We start from the raw sequence: 17,681 nt of genomic DNA, 5'->3' as shown, positions 1-17,681 counted from the left end.
AAATGTGGTCCTTGGAGAATGACCGCCTCCCATTGCACCTGAAGAAATTGACCTCCCCCGGTAAACCAGAGTAGTTCTGGCTCAATAACGATCCGGCATATGCAGCTGCCTCAACTCCTACAGAGCAAGGATTGATGCCGACGTGCAAGATGTATGTCCCGATTGTGACCAGGGACCACACGATACACGTCACTTGTTTAACTGCCCAGCCAGACCCACTCGACTCAGACCCAGATCCCTATGGACGCACCGCAGAGTTCCTGGATCTTGACACTCAACAGAATCAAGCATACGAAAGATAGAACACAACTGCTACAACAACAACAACGAAGCACAAAAATTAATGCACGAGTATTCATATGATCGCCACTCATATCAGTGTGATGAGCATAACACCGCATCAACTGTGATAGCAATAGTTACTTATAGCGCATTTTATGAGTATACCGCAAATCAGAAAAAAGCCACCGATTGCAGTTCTCTGACCACATCTGACCAATACCAGCAATCCTGGCACGGGATAGCTTTAAACACCACGCAGGCTGGAACATTGAGATCCTATCTGTGTGGTATTCATTACTATCACGAGAAGCTTAGCTGCGAGCTACCGGGCGTCCTCAGGTTGCGGATAGTAGAATGTTTCATACGGAGTAGCTGCAACAGCTGTCGCTGACAATCAGCAGTATCGAGCGGAGAGTCTAAGTGAGAGGCCGGGCGGCACCGGCTCTTGCGCGAATACTGAGTGCCTATGATGCTCCATATGACAAGGCGAGTTATTGGCGCAATTAAATAACCCTGTTCCCGCCGCGATCGGTCCTTCGGACCGGAACGAATATGCTCACCTACAGGAGCTTGAATAGCATCGAATCAAATTGGGAATTTGTCGAGCAAGAAGCGCAAATTTAGAGCACTTGCAGAAATTTTCTTGTCCGGCATTTAATATATAAGCACAAGATTCTTCAGTAAATGCAAAACATTTAAAAAGTTTGGGAATACATTGAAAATCTTCTCCTTTTGACATTGTGTGCCTTACAATTTTAGGCTCAGTTTGAAAAGAGGTTGCGGATATTAATCCGCCCCTTGCGACTATAGGCATACAACAAATTTTAACAGACTAAAACATATTCTTCTTAACATCTCATTTATGTTGGAGTATGGAAAAATACAATAGTTTTTGTCAGTCCTTAATGGTGGTGGGGTTATATTTCTTTGATATGAAATTTTCATTTCTAATAATAACATCTATTTTCTTCATCTAGGATTATACAATATGTTATACGAACATATTTAATCTCTGTTTTTACTAAAACTAAAAGAAAATACTCAATAAACTACACAAAACAACAAGTAAACATCATTGGAGTTGAGAGGAGTAAAGAACTTGATTGTACCAGAGAAACGAATCGTTGCATTGGTTGCATTCTTGAAGACATCTTAAAATTTCAAACTTCCAAATTTGTCGGAAACATTTTTGGTATTTGCAGCTGCCTTCTTGCCGGCCTTCAAAGGCTTCGATGTGGATGCCTGAGGCTTTTTGATCACCAAGTCCTTGTGAAGTTCACGAAGATTGGCATCCACTTTCTCCTGTTTCTTGGTAACTGCTTCCTTTATCTGCAATGATTTAAAATGGCAAATTTAAATGGTAAAATTCAACAATTTGGTTTCTTTTAACCTTTTTGAGTTTTCCCTGTACTTCTTTGGGTTTTTTCTTTTGTTTAACATCATTCACTTTGAATACGTTCTTGGTTTTCTTTGAAGCCGCTCCGGCCGTGCTGGCTTTCTGTTTTGATCGACGACCCATTCTTAACTAGAATTAAAATAAAAACAATTCATTAGCTAAGACGATTCATTGTGAATCGAGTTTTATTGAAATCTTTCTTAGCATTCTAAAAATGTTATGAGCATTTAATTTTACTTTTGGTGGCATCTGTAATTTCATTCTGTTCCTCCTCATCCGCAATAACTTTGCGCTTTAGGTGATTTTCCACTTTCAAGGGGGCTAGGGTTTGTGTTAGAATTGCCTTCGTTAGATAAAAGGACACTCGGTACATATCCTTGTTGGGGGCAACATTGCGCACAAAATGCACTCCTTCCAGATTGTCCTTTAAAGGCATTTGCAGATTTTCTTCCACCAAATGCAAAACCAACTCCTTGGTATTGGAACCCTTGGCAAAAGAGTAGACATGGACAAGGGGATAATTCAAATTAGTTTTTGAAAAACATAAAATCTCCTCTTTGGATTCTTTTTCGAATAAGCCTCGAAACGCGGACAAAAATTCCACCGCCATGGCTGGCAAATTCATTGTAATGTGTATCTTATAGTTAGACTCCTTTTCACCGCAGTTAAGCCAGCGTCTCAGTAAGTCCTGCTTTAGCTCGGCCAAAATGAATTCTCGACCGTCTTTGTTGTAGGTGTGTGCCATACTATGACATTTATTCCGTTTCATGTTGTGTTGCAGCCATTTAAAACTTTCCGGATTTAAGTCATTGGCCAAAACCCTACATTTCTTTCTGGCAGCTGGCACCGCAAAGGGACCCACCCCAGCAAAAACATCATAAAGTACATCCCCAGGCTTCAGCATTTTCACTATGCGCTCATGTTCAGTAGAAAGACGAGGATTCCAATAAACTTTGGAGAAGTCAAACTCAAAAAAGACTCCATTCTCTTTAGTCTCGACCTGGTATTGAGCTTCTCCGCACAACAAATCGAGTTGGAAATTGCGATAGGTATTATCAATTGTGGCTGCTTTGTTTACAACAGTTTTACAATTAGCCACCTTATCCAGCAACACCTGACCAATAAGATCTTTATACTCCAACAGATGATCCCTCAAATTCAAATGGACAATATGACCAATGCGTGAATAGGACGTCAAGCTTTCTTCGTCTTTGGGCAGCACTGCCTTAAGTATCTCATCAGCCCGCCAATTTTCATAGCAAAGCTTCAACTCGCTAAATGCAAAATTGTCCTTATTTACTTCAAGCTTTTCCAAATCCTCACAAGGCAAATCCTCCCATTGTTTTACGGGCATTGGATGCAAAAGTATTTCCCTACCCTCAACATTATTTTGAGCACTCGGTTTTACAGGCTTTAGCTTTTCCATTTTAAGCAGATATTTCTTCACCACCGGCATAACACGTTGTGCCTTCTCCTCACGCACCCACAAGCGTGGTACTTGTATGGCTTTAGTGAATTTCTCTCTATTCAATTCAATCATTCCCCGTACTTCGCATGGGGGTTTCAACAAATCACATTCCATGTTCTTCCAGTAGTGTCTGTGGCGTATTGATAAATAGTTGCGATACAAAGGATTTGCTGCTATTCTGTAGAAATGTGTTATAGCTACAATCATGAATGTATGTGCCCAGATAATGCCAACATTCAACTTCCAAATTGAAAAGGGGGTCAAATGTACGCTTTAAGATATCTTCAGTTTTCTTAACCGTTAATTGCTTCTGCGAATTTCTCTTCTCATTTCTTTGAAAATTGGAAAAACTTTCATAGATTATTTTCCATTTCCACTTCGTGATCTAATTATTTTAATATTTTTCTGTGGGTTTTTTCTACAAAAATAAAATTACCTCTTTTTTCCCTTCCCGTTCCGTGTTTAAGTTGACAGATGACAGTTGAGCAGTGTTGCAAAGCGTCAAAATGTTTAGTTTCAAAACACCACTACAAGGACATATTAACGCAGGTAGTGTACAGCAAACAGCTTATTTTTCAATTTTTTTCTCGGCAAGTGCTGTGTTAACCAGGATTCACTGAATAAGGTTAAGCCAAGCGATCAGCCGATATACTTTTTTTTTAATATTTGGCAGTACTTGGCATTGAGGATGTCAACTTGTTCTCTTTTTACATTCATTCTTTGTTTACGTTTTCTCCTATATGATGACATTTTCAATCGTCAGATTTGACATCCTTAATGATGTTTATGGGGCCTATCCACTTTGTGTTTTGCATGTGACCTAACCTTCTATTAGTGAATCCTGTGTGTTAACTGTCAAGCAGTTTTAATAACGTCCGTTTGTGTATGTGCATTATAGTTAAGAAGAATAACACACACAAACAACGAACTAGTAGCAAACTCCAAATCAGTGTTGCACTAAATACTGATTTTGACAGATATGTACTAAATTTGTTGTTTGGGCAACTGCTCCGCCCTGTTAAAATTGTCTTGCAGAATTCTCTGCTTAGGGGTTGGTACTCTATTCGGCTTTTCACGTGAACAAGTTCAGTGCTAAGTTCAGTTTTCACAGTGAAACTAAATCAGTAAAAACATTTGCGGTACTAAGCTCTTCACTGAGCGCAAATTCACTAGAAGCGTGGACGAAACTTTTTCAACTTGGGCAAACATGATAACACATGACACAATCCCGTCATCATGTTGCACTACAATGAATTGTTTTTAATTGCTTTTTTAAATAATAAGCCTAAAAATGCATTTAAATTGTTCACACATTTTTCATTTGCAATTTTTTTTTATATGGAGGTTGGTAGTTGTTCACGTGGAAAGTCGAATAGAGTACCAACACTAAAGGCCAAAACAGAATGAGCGTTGTGCTTTGTTTTTGAGTGTCGCGTTGGAAACGCAACTCTGCAAACAAATACCACAAAAGCAACTGTACTGTGTATGAATGCTTTTATTGGGACTTCTTCTTACTTTGTCAAAATACATTAGACATACATATCGAATGGTTAACATCAAGGCGGATTTAGAAAGGTGGTCTCACGCGAATAGCTGCTAACAGCCGGCCAGGTTTGACGGTATTAAGTTGACAGATTTGCTTTGCTCATGTACGCACACGTATTGCTCTGCTCATGTACGCACACGTATACACACACTCACACAAATTTCTTTGTGTGTGTTGGCAAAACGTCGATCAGCTTGATGACAACATGGCGGGCTGCACCATATGATATGTGGTTGTTGTACAAATGAGACCACCTTTAATTGTTTCGCCAAGGGTTAACATATAAAACCTTGGAACTATTTACGTCTTGTTCTAACCTTCTTTGTCACTGAATATAAGCTACTTGCCAAGGCGTATGGATGGCCAAGATGGCCACATCGACGAATTGCTACAACAAAGCTTTTTTTTGGGAACTTGATATGTCAAAATTTCTAAGCGTTAAACATATCAAGTTCTATCATCTAGGTTGATGCCACCAGGCTTGCTCGCGGCTCTTACGGTTGTGTACAGAGTAACTGGTGTGTTAAAAAAAAAAACCACTAATACTACCAAAGCACTTAAAAATAGATAACAAAGCGTACTGTTAACAGCAACATTGTGTACTTAACATATTAAACGTAATTACTTAACATATTAAACGTAATTAAATTTTAACAGGTACATAAGTTTCATTCTTTACAAAGCTAACGAAGTGAATATTACTCTTATATATATATTACATATGTTCATATATACTATACTTTATATACTACATATTTACCGTACTATGTACACATATACTATACTATGTACATATATACTATGCGACATATATTCTATTTCGTGTATAGAATAATTGAGACTCCAATTTTTTGTTGTTTTGTTTTCATTTGTCAGCCTCTGTGTGAACCAGGACAGGCTCTAAGATAGAACTGAGGCATACTGTTGTGGTCTGAGTCGGTGTTAAAAGATTCGCCTGATCGGACCAGCGCTTGTTTTTCTCCAAATTATAGATGTCGCATAATAGAAAGTTTTCATGATCTTTTATACTTTCGATAAATATTTTTAGGTGATGGAATGCATATTTACAAAAAGGATGGATGTTTGCTGCTTCATAAATATGTGCGTTAGAAAATTTCTTGATGGGGTTCTTAAGTGTTTGTTCACGCATTTTCGAAGAACTTTGCGCTCGAAGTCTTCCAGTACATTGGCAACAGTTGGGGAAATGGAGAACCAAATAGGGAATGGGTACATTAAAATGGATCTGACGGTTACTTTTTAAAGCAACAGTTTTGTATTTTGTGGTAAGTATCTGTTGTTAAGAAGATATGCGAATGAGCCAGCTACTTTTTTGCCTTTTGTAGTGTGTGTCTTGCGTGTGTGTTAAATCTGGGCAATTGGTTGAAATTTATCCCCAGATATTTGATGGTGTAGCGTGTCACCCTATGTCTGATTAGAGAAGAGCGACATCTGGGTTTGAACCGTCTGTGTTTTTTTATGGCAGCTGGTGAATGCAACCCTGCGTTACCAGCATATGTTACCTCCACATACAAATGTAACTACTACAATGAAAATCGAGGAAACCATATGTTATTTGTTTTTGCGATTTTGGAAAACAAAATTTTATGATGGTTCCTCGGTGGACATGATGGCTTGGGGGAACCATGATGGACAGTAAAGGGAAGATGACTAGTTCTTTTTGGAGGGAGCCGTGCAAGGAGTAAGAGGTGGTGTACAGAAGAGTGTTGAAAGTGGTGTTTTCAAAAAGAAAGAAAGTCTTTTTGGTTTTGGATTCGGCAGAGAAAAGGAGGCGGAACTGGCTTTTACCCAACAACAAAGAAAAAGACCAAATTCAAAGTTTTAAAGTGATTTATTGAACTTTCAGCACATTTGCTGAAAGAGGAAAAAAATTAACTATAAATTATTGAGAAGTTTTAAAAGCTGTAACAAAATAAATGAAAATAAATACAAATTAAAAACTAAAGAGCTGAAAAAGAAGATTATGAAAAAAAGGTGATTAAAATAAATCGAACTGAAAGTTATTAAAAGCTGAAAAAGAAAATCTATGAAAACTCTGAAAAAAAAAAAGAAATGTTATCAAATTAAATAAAAAGGAACCTGAAAAGGGAAAAGTTTCGAAACAAAGCCAAAGAACCTGAAAAAAAGGAAAATACCAATGTAATAATAAAAGACCTAAAAAGAAAAAAAAAAAAACTAAAAACTAAATCAAAGTCAATAGTTAAAAATCCTAAACTTGAAAATCAAAGACAATAGACACCACTAAAGTTGATCACAAAATAACAAAAAGCCAAACGCGAAAACATAAAGCTACACCTCCACCTCCTCTGTCCATCGTGGGAAGCTCTATATCAAAAGCACTGGTCAGCCGACAGTGCTGCAGGTACCCTTTTCCTCACGAACACTATTGCGGGACGTATACGTGAACTCAGACGGACGGACAGGACCTTGACACACATATTTCCTACGAATAAAAAAGAAGGTTAATTGTTAATAAAGCGGCTAGGCAGGCAAACACCAGACACTTACCTTTCTATTAGTAACACAGCGCTAGAATAAATAGGCGCTGTCCTCAGCTGTTAGGTCGAGCTCAACCTAGGGCCAGGGGGTAAAGATTCTAGACCTTTTGGGCGGAAAGGAGCCCTTACTGCTGTTGGTGTTCGCTTGGCGAACTTAGGCCTTTAAAAAAAATAAACATATAAGACATAAAAAAAAAGCCAAAGCTTTTATTTACGGGAAATACAATACAGCCGGAATACACATACTTACCACAACCAGACGGACGGACAGACAAGAGGAAAGCGTGGGCACTGCTCAGCCGCTCCAGCACTGACTCCAGTTAGGAGAGACGACCCTGAAGGAAGGCCAGACACCATGAGAAGACCCAATACACCTGTGGAGGAAGGAGAATTTTATTACTATTTTTCTCTTTGAAGGAGAGGAGTTTATATAAACGAAGTTTTTTTAATTGCCACTATACAATTCCTTGTTTTGTTTTCTTTGCTTTTTTTTTCGTTTGATTGAACTTTGTCTGGCAATGAATTTTTGATTCGGCTTAATAAATACATACCGTTTATAACGTTTGAAATGAAATTCGCCTTTGCCTAGTTTTCATTTCACAATGGAGGAGTAGTTATCTAAGGTAAGAAGGGGGTAGTGCACCAAGCTGTAAGGGGGGATAAGGGAGACCGATTCTGGGGTATCCAAAACTGTTGGACAACGGATACCATGGTTGGGGTGGGCCGTCCAGGGCACTGTAGGATGTCTCAGTGCCCCCTGAAGAGCGAATCCATAGCGGAAGGTGCGAGTAAGAAGGCGAAAGACATGCCTGCCTTAACATAAGTGGGACCCTGTGTTTTTCATTTACATCCAGAGCTGGTTTGAAATTTGAATTTTTTTTGTCACCTGTCTCTGGACATGGTGTGTTGGCAAGAACCGCGCCCCAGACTGAGCCACAGCCGGAGCTCTAACGCCAACAGCCAGCGCTCGCCAGCACACTATGTCCCCTTTCTCCGCTGAGATAGTTCGGACCCTCCGGGGTCCACGACAAGAATGGCGCCCGCAACATGGGGCCCGAGTTATCGGGTTGACCGCATCATTTTATCGCCACAGCCAGCAACTGATCGGATTTCGGTTACCGGATTGAGTCCCGATCGTAAGTTTTCAAAAGCTTGGATCGCGTGCCAAACTGGTGGTGACTGGAAGCTGGTTAGATGCAGGATGTGGCACGGTGTTTTACTAATCTTTAACTCCCGTAAGTCACGAAGCTTAAGGATTTTGGTATCCGCATTTCGTTTGCGACGGGCCTGAGGAGAGAAGGAGATGCCATTATATACAATAGTTAACTGCAATAGACCAAATTACTTTTGCTTACCTGTCCGTCCGCTTAATACAATCATACCCATGAGCCAAAGCACATGAGACGTTGTTGGGTTTATCTTTATGTGTTCAACAACAGCCGTGTGGTTATGTCCGTAGGTAGCAAACGTAATACCAATATACTACAGCATCTCAGGGTCATACAATACATTACGGCAGAGAAGGCAGTTTCCGGATACGTTTGGAGAAGTCCTATTTGGAAACTTAGAATGCTTCGCTTATCCGCTTGGATTTGCTCTTCTCTCACTTGTTCCCCACCTTATGTTAGGATATATGCACTACCCTTTCTACCTGGTTTGTGAATTTTGGATTTCATACCTGCAAGAAAGAAGAAAAAACGTAGAGTTAATATATTTTGAAGATTTGTTTGGCTGAAGTATTTTGTTCTTCTTATTTTTGAATTTTCAATAGATTAGTAAGGATTATAGGTTATAGTTAGATTTAATGGTTAATACAAGGGCAAATAGTTACTCTAGTGAAGTTTCTGGTCCAACCACATCGGCTATGGCAACGACAACAACAACCACAGTAACTAGCCTGGCGACAGCCATCGTCACCACAACAGCAACCACAGCAATATCTATGGCCACAACAACGGCAACAGTCACACCTATGATGGTCACGTCGGCGGTTTCCAGTCCGGCTTTGTCCGTATCGGACATGTCGGACGTACGTATAACCCCAGACACGCCGGAATTCAGCAGTTTGACAGCTCAGACGGTACAGAGAGAGCGAAGGGAGAACCGGGAGGCGAATAATATACGCCAAGCGCTTTACCAAGCTCCACGAGAAGGAGGTTCCCTAAATGCGGTAATAGATTCGGCGATTGGTGTGGGACAGTTGGAGCTAATCAGGTTGCTCGATGAGAAGTTGAGGCAACTGGTACCCCAGCTTGTGCAACAGAGCTTGAACAACTTAAATATTGCAAAGAACCCAACAGTCCCAGAGACAGCAAACACACAACCAGCTCCACCGCCCACGGCAGGAAGCCAGCTGATGCCGCCATCTGGTCCATATCCGAGAGGCCACGAATACCGAGAGCCAGCAATGAATCAGGACTCAAACTTTTCAGCCGAAGAAGCACCGCAGAGACCACAGAATGGGTTGCCATCCCCTCACCAACCGACGGAACAGTACCACCATCTAGGCAACCAGTACACCAATCTCCCGAACGCTACAAACGCATCAGCACCGCCTTATCAGCCAATGTACCCGCAGGCGAGGCTAACTCCAAATCGCCAGTATATGAGGAAGATAGACGTGGAGAAGTGGCGGGTTAAGTTCGATGGCACATCCAGGTCGATAAGCGCCGAAGACTTCATTTTTCGCTTAGAACAGCTTCGGGAGGATTACCAGTGTGAGTGGGATGAAGTTCTGGTGAAGTTCCCACAGCTCTTAGAGGGACCGGCGGAGGAGTGGTATTGGATGCAGAGAAGATTGGGGTACACGCGCAGCTATCCAGAGTTGAAGCAGGCATTCCTGGCCCAGTTTCGCAAGTTCGAGAGTGACTTCGACATCCAAAGGAAGATGATGGACCGAAGACAAGGGTCACATGAGTCATTCGAGGACTTTTGCAATGCCATGCTGCGCCTTCGGCATCAGCAACGCGAGCCCATGAACGAGCAGATGATGGTTGAGATGATGAAGGGCAATTTAAAACAGGCAATGGCAGCCTTAGTCTTCCCAATAAAGATGTATGGGCTGCAGCACTTCAGGGAAGAGTGCAAGAAAGCCGAGTTATTGCTGGTTAACCAACGGCAGTTCGCTCAAGCACACCGTCAGCAATTTGCTCCTAGGGTAAATGAGCTTGAGTATGAACAAGAAGAGCCGGAACTAGATGTAGAAGCCATCAGTAGACAGTCCAGTTGCGTCTGCTGGAACTGTCGCGAAAAAGGCCATGGTTTTATGGACTGCCCATCTACCACGAGGAAGCTGTTTTGCTATGGCTGCGGAAGGGAGAACGTGGTGAAACCAAAATGTCCGCGATGTCAGGGAAACCGACAAGCGGGCCCGACAGAGGGGGAAACGCGCCCGAAACCAATGCACCCCCAGTAGAGGCCGATCAGGTGGAGCAGGATTCCACTAGAATAACTATTTTAGAGAATAAGGTTAGGTTTAGTAATGAATTAAGGAATGGATTAGAAAATGAATTAAAGAATGAAATAAAATTAAAAAAGATAAGGCCTTGGCACATGCGAATGGAGGAGTATAATCAAGCTAGAGCTAGAATATTTAATGAAGTTAATGAAGTAGATGAATTGAACAAATATAATGGGAAAAATGAATTGTACGATAGAAGTGTATTACATAATGTTTTAGGTATAGGTAAGGTAAGTCCACTGATCTCTACGGAATCGGAACATGCCCTAAACAACCCAAAGAGACACTTACGAATCAAGAGAGCTAGAGAGCGGTATAAGTCGAGAAGGAAACTCAGGCAGGAGATAGCCTCATCTACCTTATATGAGGGAGAAGACACTCGTCTTTTCTTGCGAGTGAAAATTGGAAATGAAGAGGTCGAGGGGTTATTAGACAGTGGCGCAACAGTCACCGTCTTAGGCAGAGGCTGTCTAGAGTTAGTTGAGAGGGCGCAGATACCGATTTTCAAGTTTTCAGCACAAGTCGGCACAGCGGACGAGACACCTCACAGGGTTGTAGGACGTATTCGAGCCCCGGTAAAACTTGGCAAGATAGAAAGTGAGGTAACCTTTTTCTTAGTCCCCACTTTAAGTAAAGCACTATACCTTGGGGTCGATTTCATGAAACGTTATAAATTGCTAGCCAGTGTTGAAAGTTTGTCGTTGGAGGACGAGGCAGAAGATGACCCTATTGACCCATCCCAGCACCGATTGGACAGTGATCAGAAGGGTAGATTAGACGAGGTCATATCTCAATTTCCGTCTTTCGAGATAAGGGGATTGGGCAAGACATCCTTACAGACACACACTATTGACACGGCAGATGCAATACCAGTAAAGCAACGACATTACCCTGTATCCCCAGCAGTGCAAAGCCTAATGTATGCAGAGCTGGATAGGATGCTTGACATGAAGGTCATTGAGCCCAGTGAGAGCCCTTGGAATAACCCAGTGACATTAGTCCGGAAAGGCACAAAAAATAGGTTATGCCTGGATGCTCGAAAGCTCAATGCCCTTACTGTCAAGGATGCTTATCCGCTCCCAAACATTGAGGGCCTTCTTAGCCGGCTAGGGGATACGCATTTCATCTCGAGTGTGGATCTGAAAGATGCTTTCTGGCAGATACCACTAGAGATGAAAAGCAGGGAGAAAACGGCCTTTACTGTACCAGGAAGACCCTTATACCAGTTCACCGTAATGCCCTTTGGGTTGTGCAACGCAGCCCAAAGAATGTGCCGGTTAATGGATAAGGTGATTCCTGCGCATCTCCGTGAAAGAGTGTTTGTTTATTTGGATGACTTGCTCATAGTGGCCCCAGATTTTGAGACACATCTCGACCTTTTGGGACAAGTGGCAAAGGCCTTGAAAGCGGCGGGTCTAAAGATTAATGTGGCAAAGTCAAAGTTTTGTTTTAAAGAGCTACGATACCTCGGGTATATAGTTGGCGAGGGAAAAGTAAAGCCTGATCCTAGCAAAGTTTCTGCGATAGTGGAATACGAATACCCAAAGAATGTCAAACAAGTTAGGCGTTTCACAGGTATGACAGGCTGGTATCGCCGTTTTATTGCCGATTATGCGACCATCGCGGCACCTATTTTTGCGACATTGAAGAAAGGCCGCGGCTTTGAGTTTGGTGAGGAAGCCAAAATTGGGTTCAAACGGCTAAAGGAGGCATTAACCCGTAGTCCAGTCTTAAGACACCCTGATTTCCGGAAACATTTTTACATCCAGTGTGATGCATCCGACGTTGGCATTGGGGGTGTTCTATTTCAAAAAGACGACGAAGGAGGCGAGCATCCCATAGCGTTCATGTCGCAGAAGTTGTCCCCAGCGCAGAAAAATTACTCCGTCACCGAAAGGGAATGCCTAGCCGTGGTGATGGCAATAAAAAAGTTTCGCCCTTATATAGAGTTGATGCCGTTTACGGTCATCACAGATCATTCATCACTCAAGTGGTTGATGGGCAACAAAGAGCTGAGCGGTCGTCTGGCAAGATGGAGTCTTTTACTGCAGGGACACAACTTCGAAATAGAACACCGCCGGGGTAGTCAAAACGTGGTACCAGACGCGCTTTCGCGATATAACCTTGATGAATTGGAATTGCCATCCTTTAGCTTAGTAGACCTCAATGCGGCTGAGTTCAAGGAAGAGGAGTACCTTGAGAAGATCAAAGCCGTGGAGGCTAACCAGAATGATTTGCCAGATTTGAGAGTCATAGATGGCTTTCTGTACAAACGAACGATACCAGTGACTGTCGATCTGCCTTGCGAGGATTCAGTGTGGAAGTTATGGGTACCGGCATCGCTCACCGCGTCTGCCATAGAAAGAGCGCATTGCCCTAGTACAGCGGCTCATGGTGGCTTCCACAAGACGCTTCGTAGATTAAAGGAATATTATTATTGGCCTCATATGAGTGCACAGGTTAGACTTTTCGTCCAGAAGTGCCAAGTTTGTAAAGAAGCTAAGCCGAACAATCAGCCAATGCGTCAGCCGATGGAGTCAATGGTAGAAATCAGTCGTCCTTTTCAAAAGCTATACATAGATTTTTTAGGTCCTTATGTACGCTCTAAGGCAGGAAACTGCTACATTTTTATTGTCTTAGACCACCTGACCAAATATGTGTTATTGAAACCAATGGGAAAGGCAACCGCTCGAAATGTTATTAGATTTCTTGAGCAAGAAGTTTTCCACAAATTTGGTGTGCCCGAAACTATTTTATCCGACAATGGAAAACAATTTACTGGGAAAGATTTCGCGGCGTTTATGGAGGCTTACGGCGTAAGCCATATGAAAACGGGACTCTATTCACCTCAAGCTAACGCATCAGAACGCGTTAATCAATCTATATTGGCGGCGATTCGCTCTTATTTACAGGAGGATCAAAGGGATTGGGACCAAAACTTGTCCGCAATTGAGTGCGCATTACGGTCATCGGTGCACTCTTCAGTAGGCATGACACCTTATTTCGCTCTTTTTGGCACCAATATGATTACTCACGGCAGCGTTTATAGGCTGGCTAGACAATTAGACTCTTTGAAAGACCCAGAGTTTAATGCTTTACCAAAGTCGAACCATTTGGAATTAGTGAGGGAAGAGGTCAGAAAAAGGTTACAGAAGAGTTACCGCGATAGGGCTAGCAAATACAACATTCGTGCCCGAAGAGTCAGGTTTTTCCCAGGTCAAGAGGTCTATCGACGTAACCATCAATTGAGCGATTTCGGAAAGAATATAAACGCGAAGCTCAACAAGAAGTACATTAAGTGTCGGATTGTTAAGGCAGTCGGAAAATGCTTATATGAAATTGAAGACCTAAAAGGGAAATCATTGGGCGTCTACCATGCTAAAGACCTAAAGCAGTAAATATCTTCTAGCTACAAATGTGTCCGAGAAAGCAAATTGCAAATTTTACCCATGGACATTCCACTAAGGAACGGGGGCAGACTTCTCACATATCAGTGAGTGTAGTCCGTTTCAAGTTTAAAACTCGATGATAAGAGGCTTTTTTTTGTATAGTCGAGTCTGAACGGCGTGCCGCAGTGCGACACCCCTTTAAAGAGAAGTTTAACATAGCATAGTACCTTACAAATGTAGGCCGCGGCGCTCCGATAAAAAGTTAATAAAAATTGAAATCAGTGACTTACCGTTTTAGTTATAAGTTGGATTCCATCACATGGGTCCAAGGTCAATAGGTTTAAGCCATTAGTGTAGGAAGCTATAGGATAAACGAAAAATGAATTAGAATTTGAATTATCTTTTAATTTTAGATTTAAGGATACTTAGCTTTAGTTTTGGCAGGCACGCAGTTTCTGGATTAAACCTAGATTTTTTTTTTGTTCGCCTTGGGCGGCAGTTTAGGCGGAACCGTCTATAGATGGTCATTTGAATTGCTTCCATAAAATTCCTTGCAAGTTACATCCCATGGTCAACAGGCGGTGAAGGACGTGTGTGTGGGTACGATGAGTAAATGGACCTAGAGAATTGGAACTTTATACTTACCTTATACTTACCTGAATTATCCGTCGGGGACTGAGAGCGACGAAACTCGTGGTCTTACGCAGTCGCGAGTGCGGGGCCGCCAGGAGTGTTCCAGTAGTGTAATGTGCACAGGGGTTAGAACGAGGTAGTGCCATTTCTCTCTGCCTATCTGGGGTGCCTCGACCGCCGGAGAGCTCGCTGTCAACCTCGCAGTGGGTGACCCGTCTTTCTATCACTATGGCATCTTGGACATGGAGCGCGAGTTGCGGCGGAAGGCGTTTTGGTCCGGACGAGAGATTGTCATCTTTCGATGCCGGCCCCAGGAGATCACTCAACCACGGTAGAGCCTCTTGACGACCTCGGTGTATGTCGGGCCGACCCGTCTTTCTATCGCTATGGCATCTTGGACATGGAGCGAGGGATGCCGTGGTGAGTGCAAGTAGGGGGCTGAGAGGAGTAATAAAGAATACGCCGTGGCGTATTATTTATTTGACACTTACCAGTTCATCTGCCCTGGGCACATTATGTCGCTGGTCCACGTCTGGTATGGTCCGTGCTCTCAAGCTAGGCGGCCGATGTGAGTTTGGTGTCGCTGTGGCACCTGGAAAGAGAACCAAAAGGAGGTTGATTAGTCAAATTGCATTGTTTTTTTTTTTTTTGCTTAAGTTGTTATTATTTTAAGATTTTCTTTTGGTTTGAAATTTTTAATTTTATTCAAAAATTTTTTGTTTTATTTTTGAAATTTTTAATTTTGGGAAATTTTTTTTGCATAGAAATTTTTTTTTTTTTCTTTTAACTTTGGAAATTTCATAATTTGTTTTAGATTTTTTTTTTGTTATTTAAAATTTTTCTAAGTCATTTCACATTGACTTCATTTAAACATTGTAGCGTTGGTTTCGACGATTTCCTTTGGTATATTTATTTTTATTGTTTTTATTTCATGAACTTTTAATTTTCCTTTTTCATTTCTTTTAATTTTTTTTTGGTATTAGCGCAATTTTTTTTTATAAATTTTAGTTTTTCTCTTCAATGTTGAGTCCTTATTTTGATTTGACATTAACTTTCTCACAACACTTTCACTTTGCGTTCATTGAACTTATAAATCATTCACAATATTTCAGTTTTTTCGTTTTCACATTTTCATTTTGGGTTCTTTCGATCTTTTTTTGAACCACAAGGAGAAGAGAGCTTCAACACTTGTTCTGTTTGCATTACATTCGTCACATGACACGCACACATTTTCCGCAATTACCTATGTTAGCTTCTCCTACTTCACTTTTTTGTGCAGAGTAACTTGTATTGGCACTCAGTTTGTTTTTAGCACCCCCCACCTCCATTCATGATTTGAGTGGTTTACACATTATGGTAGGGGTACCGTAAAGTCATACGATATCATACGCATTTAAAATCACAAACACTTGCACATCAAAATGAACCGTTTTTTTTTTTGAAACCACGTTGGTTTGAGTTTTTGGTAGGTTACGGTTTGCAGAACCGCACGTAATTGCACTTTACATGACTATTTAATTTCATTTATTTTTATTTTCTGCCAATTTTCACTTTTTTGTGTCGGAATTTCAGTTTTTCCCACCTTTTTTATTAATTCTTTGACCGGCATTATTTGCTAACCGGTGTCTGTAGTTTCATTCACACACATATAGCACCATGAAACAATTTTAATATTAAGGTTCACTTTTCGTTGGAATTTTTAATTTTCTGCAGGGGCAACACTTAATTTTATGTTAATTTTTTATTATTTGCATTGCAATTTTTTTTTTTTTTTTTTAAGTTTTGTTGGCAAATGGTTTTTACATTAATTATCATTGTAATTTGTCCATTCATTTTTTTTTATACACACACACACACGCACACACACCGAAATAGACCGCAACTTATAGAGATTTTGTTACACGCACTGTAAATTTTAATTACACACAGCACTTTCATTTTTTTTCATTTCCAATAATTTTTTACACTTTACTTACCTTTTATTTAAATATTTTTTTTTTTTTGCGTATTTTATTCCGTCCGTCCGCTTCATAAATATCCAGTTAGTTTAATCAAGGTATATTTAATGAAGGTATAACTGGTTAATCGAGTACCGGGTTGGTACTACTCGACTCAAGGTATACTTATAGGTCAAGGTACATTTATTGGAGAAGAATTACTTTTTCTTAAGGGGGCTACACCCACTGAGATAGGTTTGACTAATGCTACGTTCACACGTTATGTTATTATATACATGACAAAAGGTTGTTTTTCCCTCCCATCCTATGACGGTGACGTCTAAAGGATGATTGGGTTTGTAGCGTGTCACCCTATGTCTGATTAGAGAAGAGCGACATCTGGGTTTGAACCGTCTGTGTTTTTTTATGGCAGCTGGTGAATGCAACCCTGCGTTACCAGCATATGTTACCTCCACATACAAATGTAACTACTACAATGAAAATCGAGGAAACCATATGTTATTTGTTTTTGCGATTTTGGAAAACAAAATTTTATGATGGTTCCTCGGTGGACATGATGGCTTGGGGGAACCATGATGGACAGTAAAGGGAAGATGACTAGTTCTTTTTGGAGGGAGCCGTGCAAGGAGTAAGAGGTGGTGTACAGAAGAGTGTTGAAAGTGGTGTTTTCAAAAAGAAAGAAAGTCTTTTTGGTTTTGGATTCGGCAGAGAAAAGGAGGCGGAACTGGCTTTTACCCAACAACAAAGAAAAAGACCAAATTCAAAGTTTTAAAGTGATTTATTGAACTTTCAGCACATTTGCTGAAAGAGGAAAAAAATTAACTATAAATTATTGAGAAGTTTTAAAAGCTGTAACAAAATAAATGAAAATAAATACAAATTAAAAACTAAAGAGCTGAAAAAGAAGATTATGAAAAAAAGGTGATTAAAATAAATCGAACTGAAAGTTATTAAAAGCTGAAAAAGAAAATCTATGAAAACTCTGAAAAAAAAAAAGAAATGTTATCAAATTAAATAAAAAGGAACCTGAAAA

At 40.8% G+C, this 17,681-nt stretch overlaps 1 protein-coding gene and 1 long non-coding RNA gene across 3 annotated transcripts; both read right to left on the bottom strand.

The window, feature by feature from the left end:
• Window positions 1–1,693: 1,693 nt before the first annotated feature.
• Window positions 1,694–3,438, bottom strand: LOC106082507 (tRNA (guanine(37)-N1)-methyltransferase). Its single transcript, XM_013245061.2, has 2 exons — window positions 1,916–3,438; window positions 1,694–1,807 (listed from the first exon to the last, which is right to left on the bottom strand). The coding sequence occupies exons 1-2, from the start codon at window positions 3,351–3,353 to the stop codon at window positions 1,722–1,724; spliced, it is 1,524 nt and encodes a 507-aa protein (XP_013100515.2). The 5' UTR covers window positions 3,354–3,438; the 3' UTR covers window positions 1,694–1,721.
• Window positions 3,439–7,396: 3,958 nt separating this feature from the next.
• On the bottom strand, window positions 7,397–16,747 carry LOC131997837 (uncharacterized). Of its 2 annotated transcripts, XR_009398460.1 has the most exons (5): window positions 16,667–16,745; window positions 14,348–15,282; window positions 8,564–8,886; window positions 7,760–8,495; window positions 7,398–7,582 (listed from the first exon to the last, which is right to left on the bottom strand). It is a non-coding gene; the product is annotated as an uncharacterized LOC131997837 (long non-coding RNA). The 2 variants fall into 2 exon arrangements; XR_009398459.1 differs by having other exon boundaries at window positions 7,397–8,495; window positions 16,667–16,747.
• Window positions 16,748–17,681: the final 934 nt, after the last annotated feature.

This window comes from Stomoxys calcitrans, chromosome 1, assembly GCF_963082655.1.
Source record: "Stomoxys calcitrans chromosome 1, idStoCalc2.1, whole genome shotgun sequence".
Taxonomy (NCBI): Eukaryota; Metazoa; Arthropoda; class Insecta; order Diptera; family Muscidae; genus Stomoxys; species Stomoxys calcitrans.
This window is presented reverse-complemented; position numbering and strand designations above follow the sequence as displayed.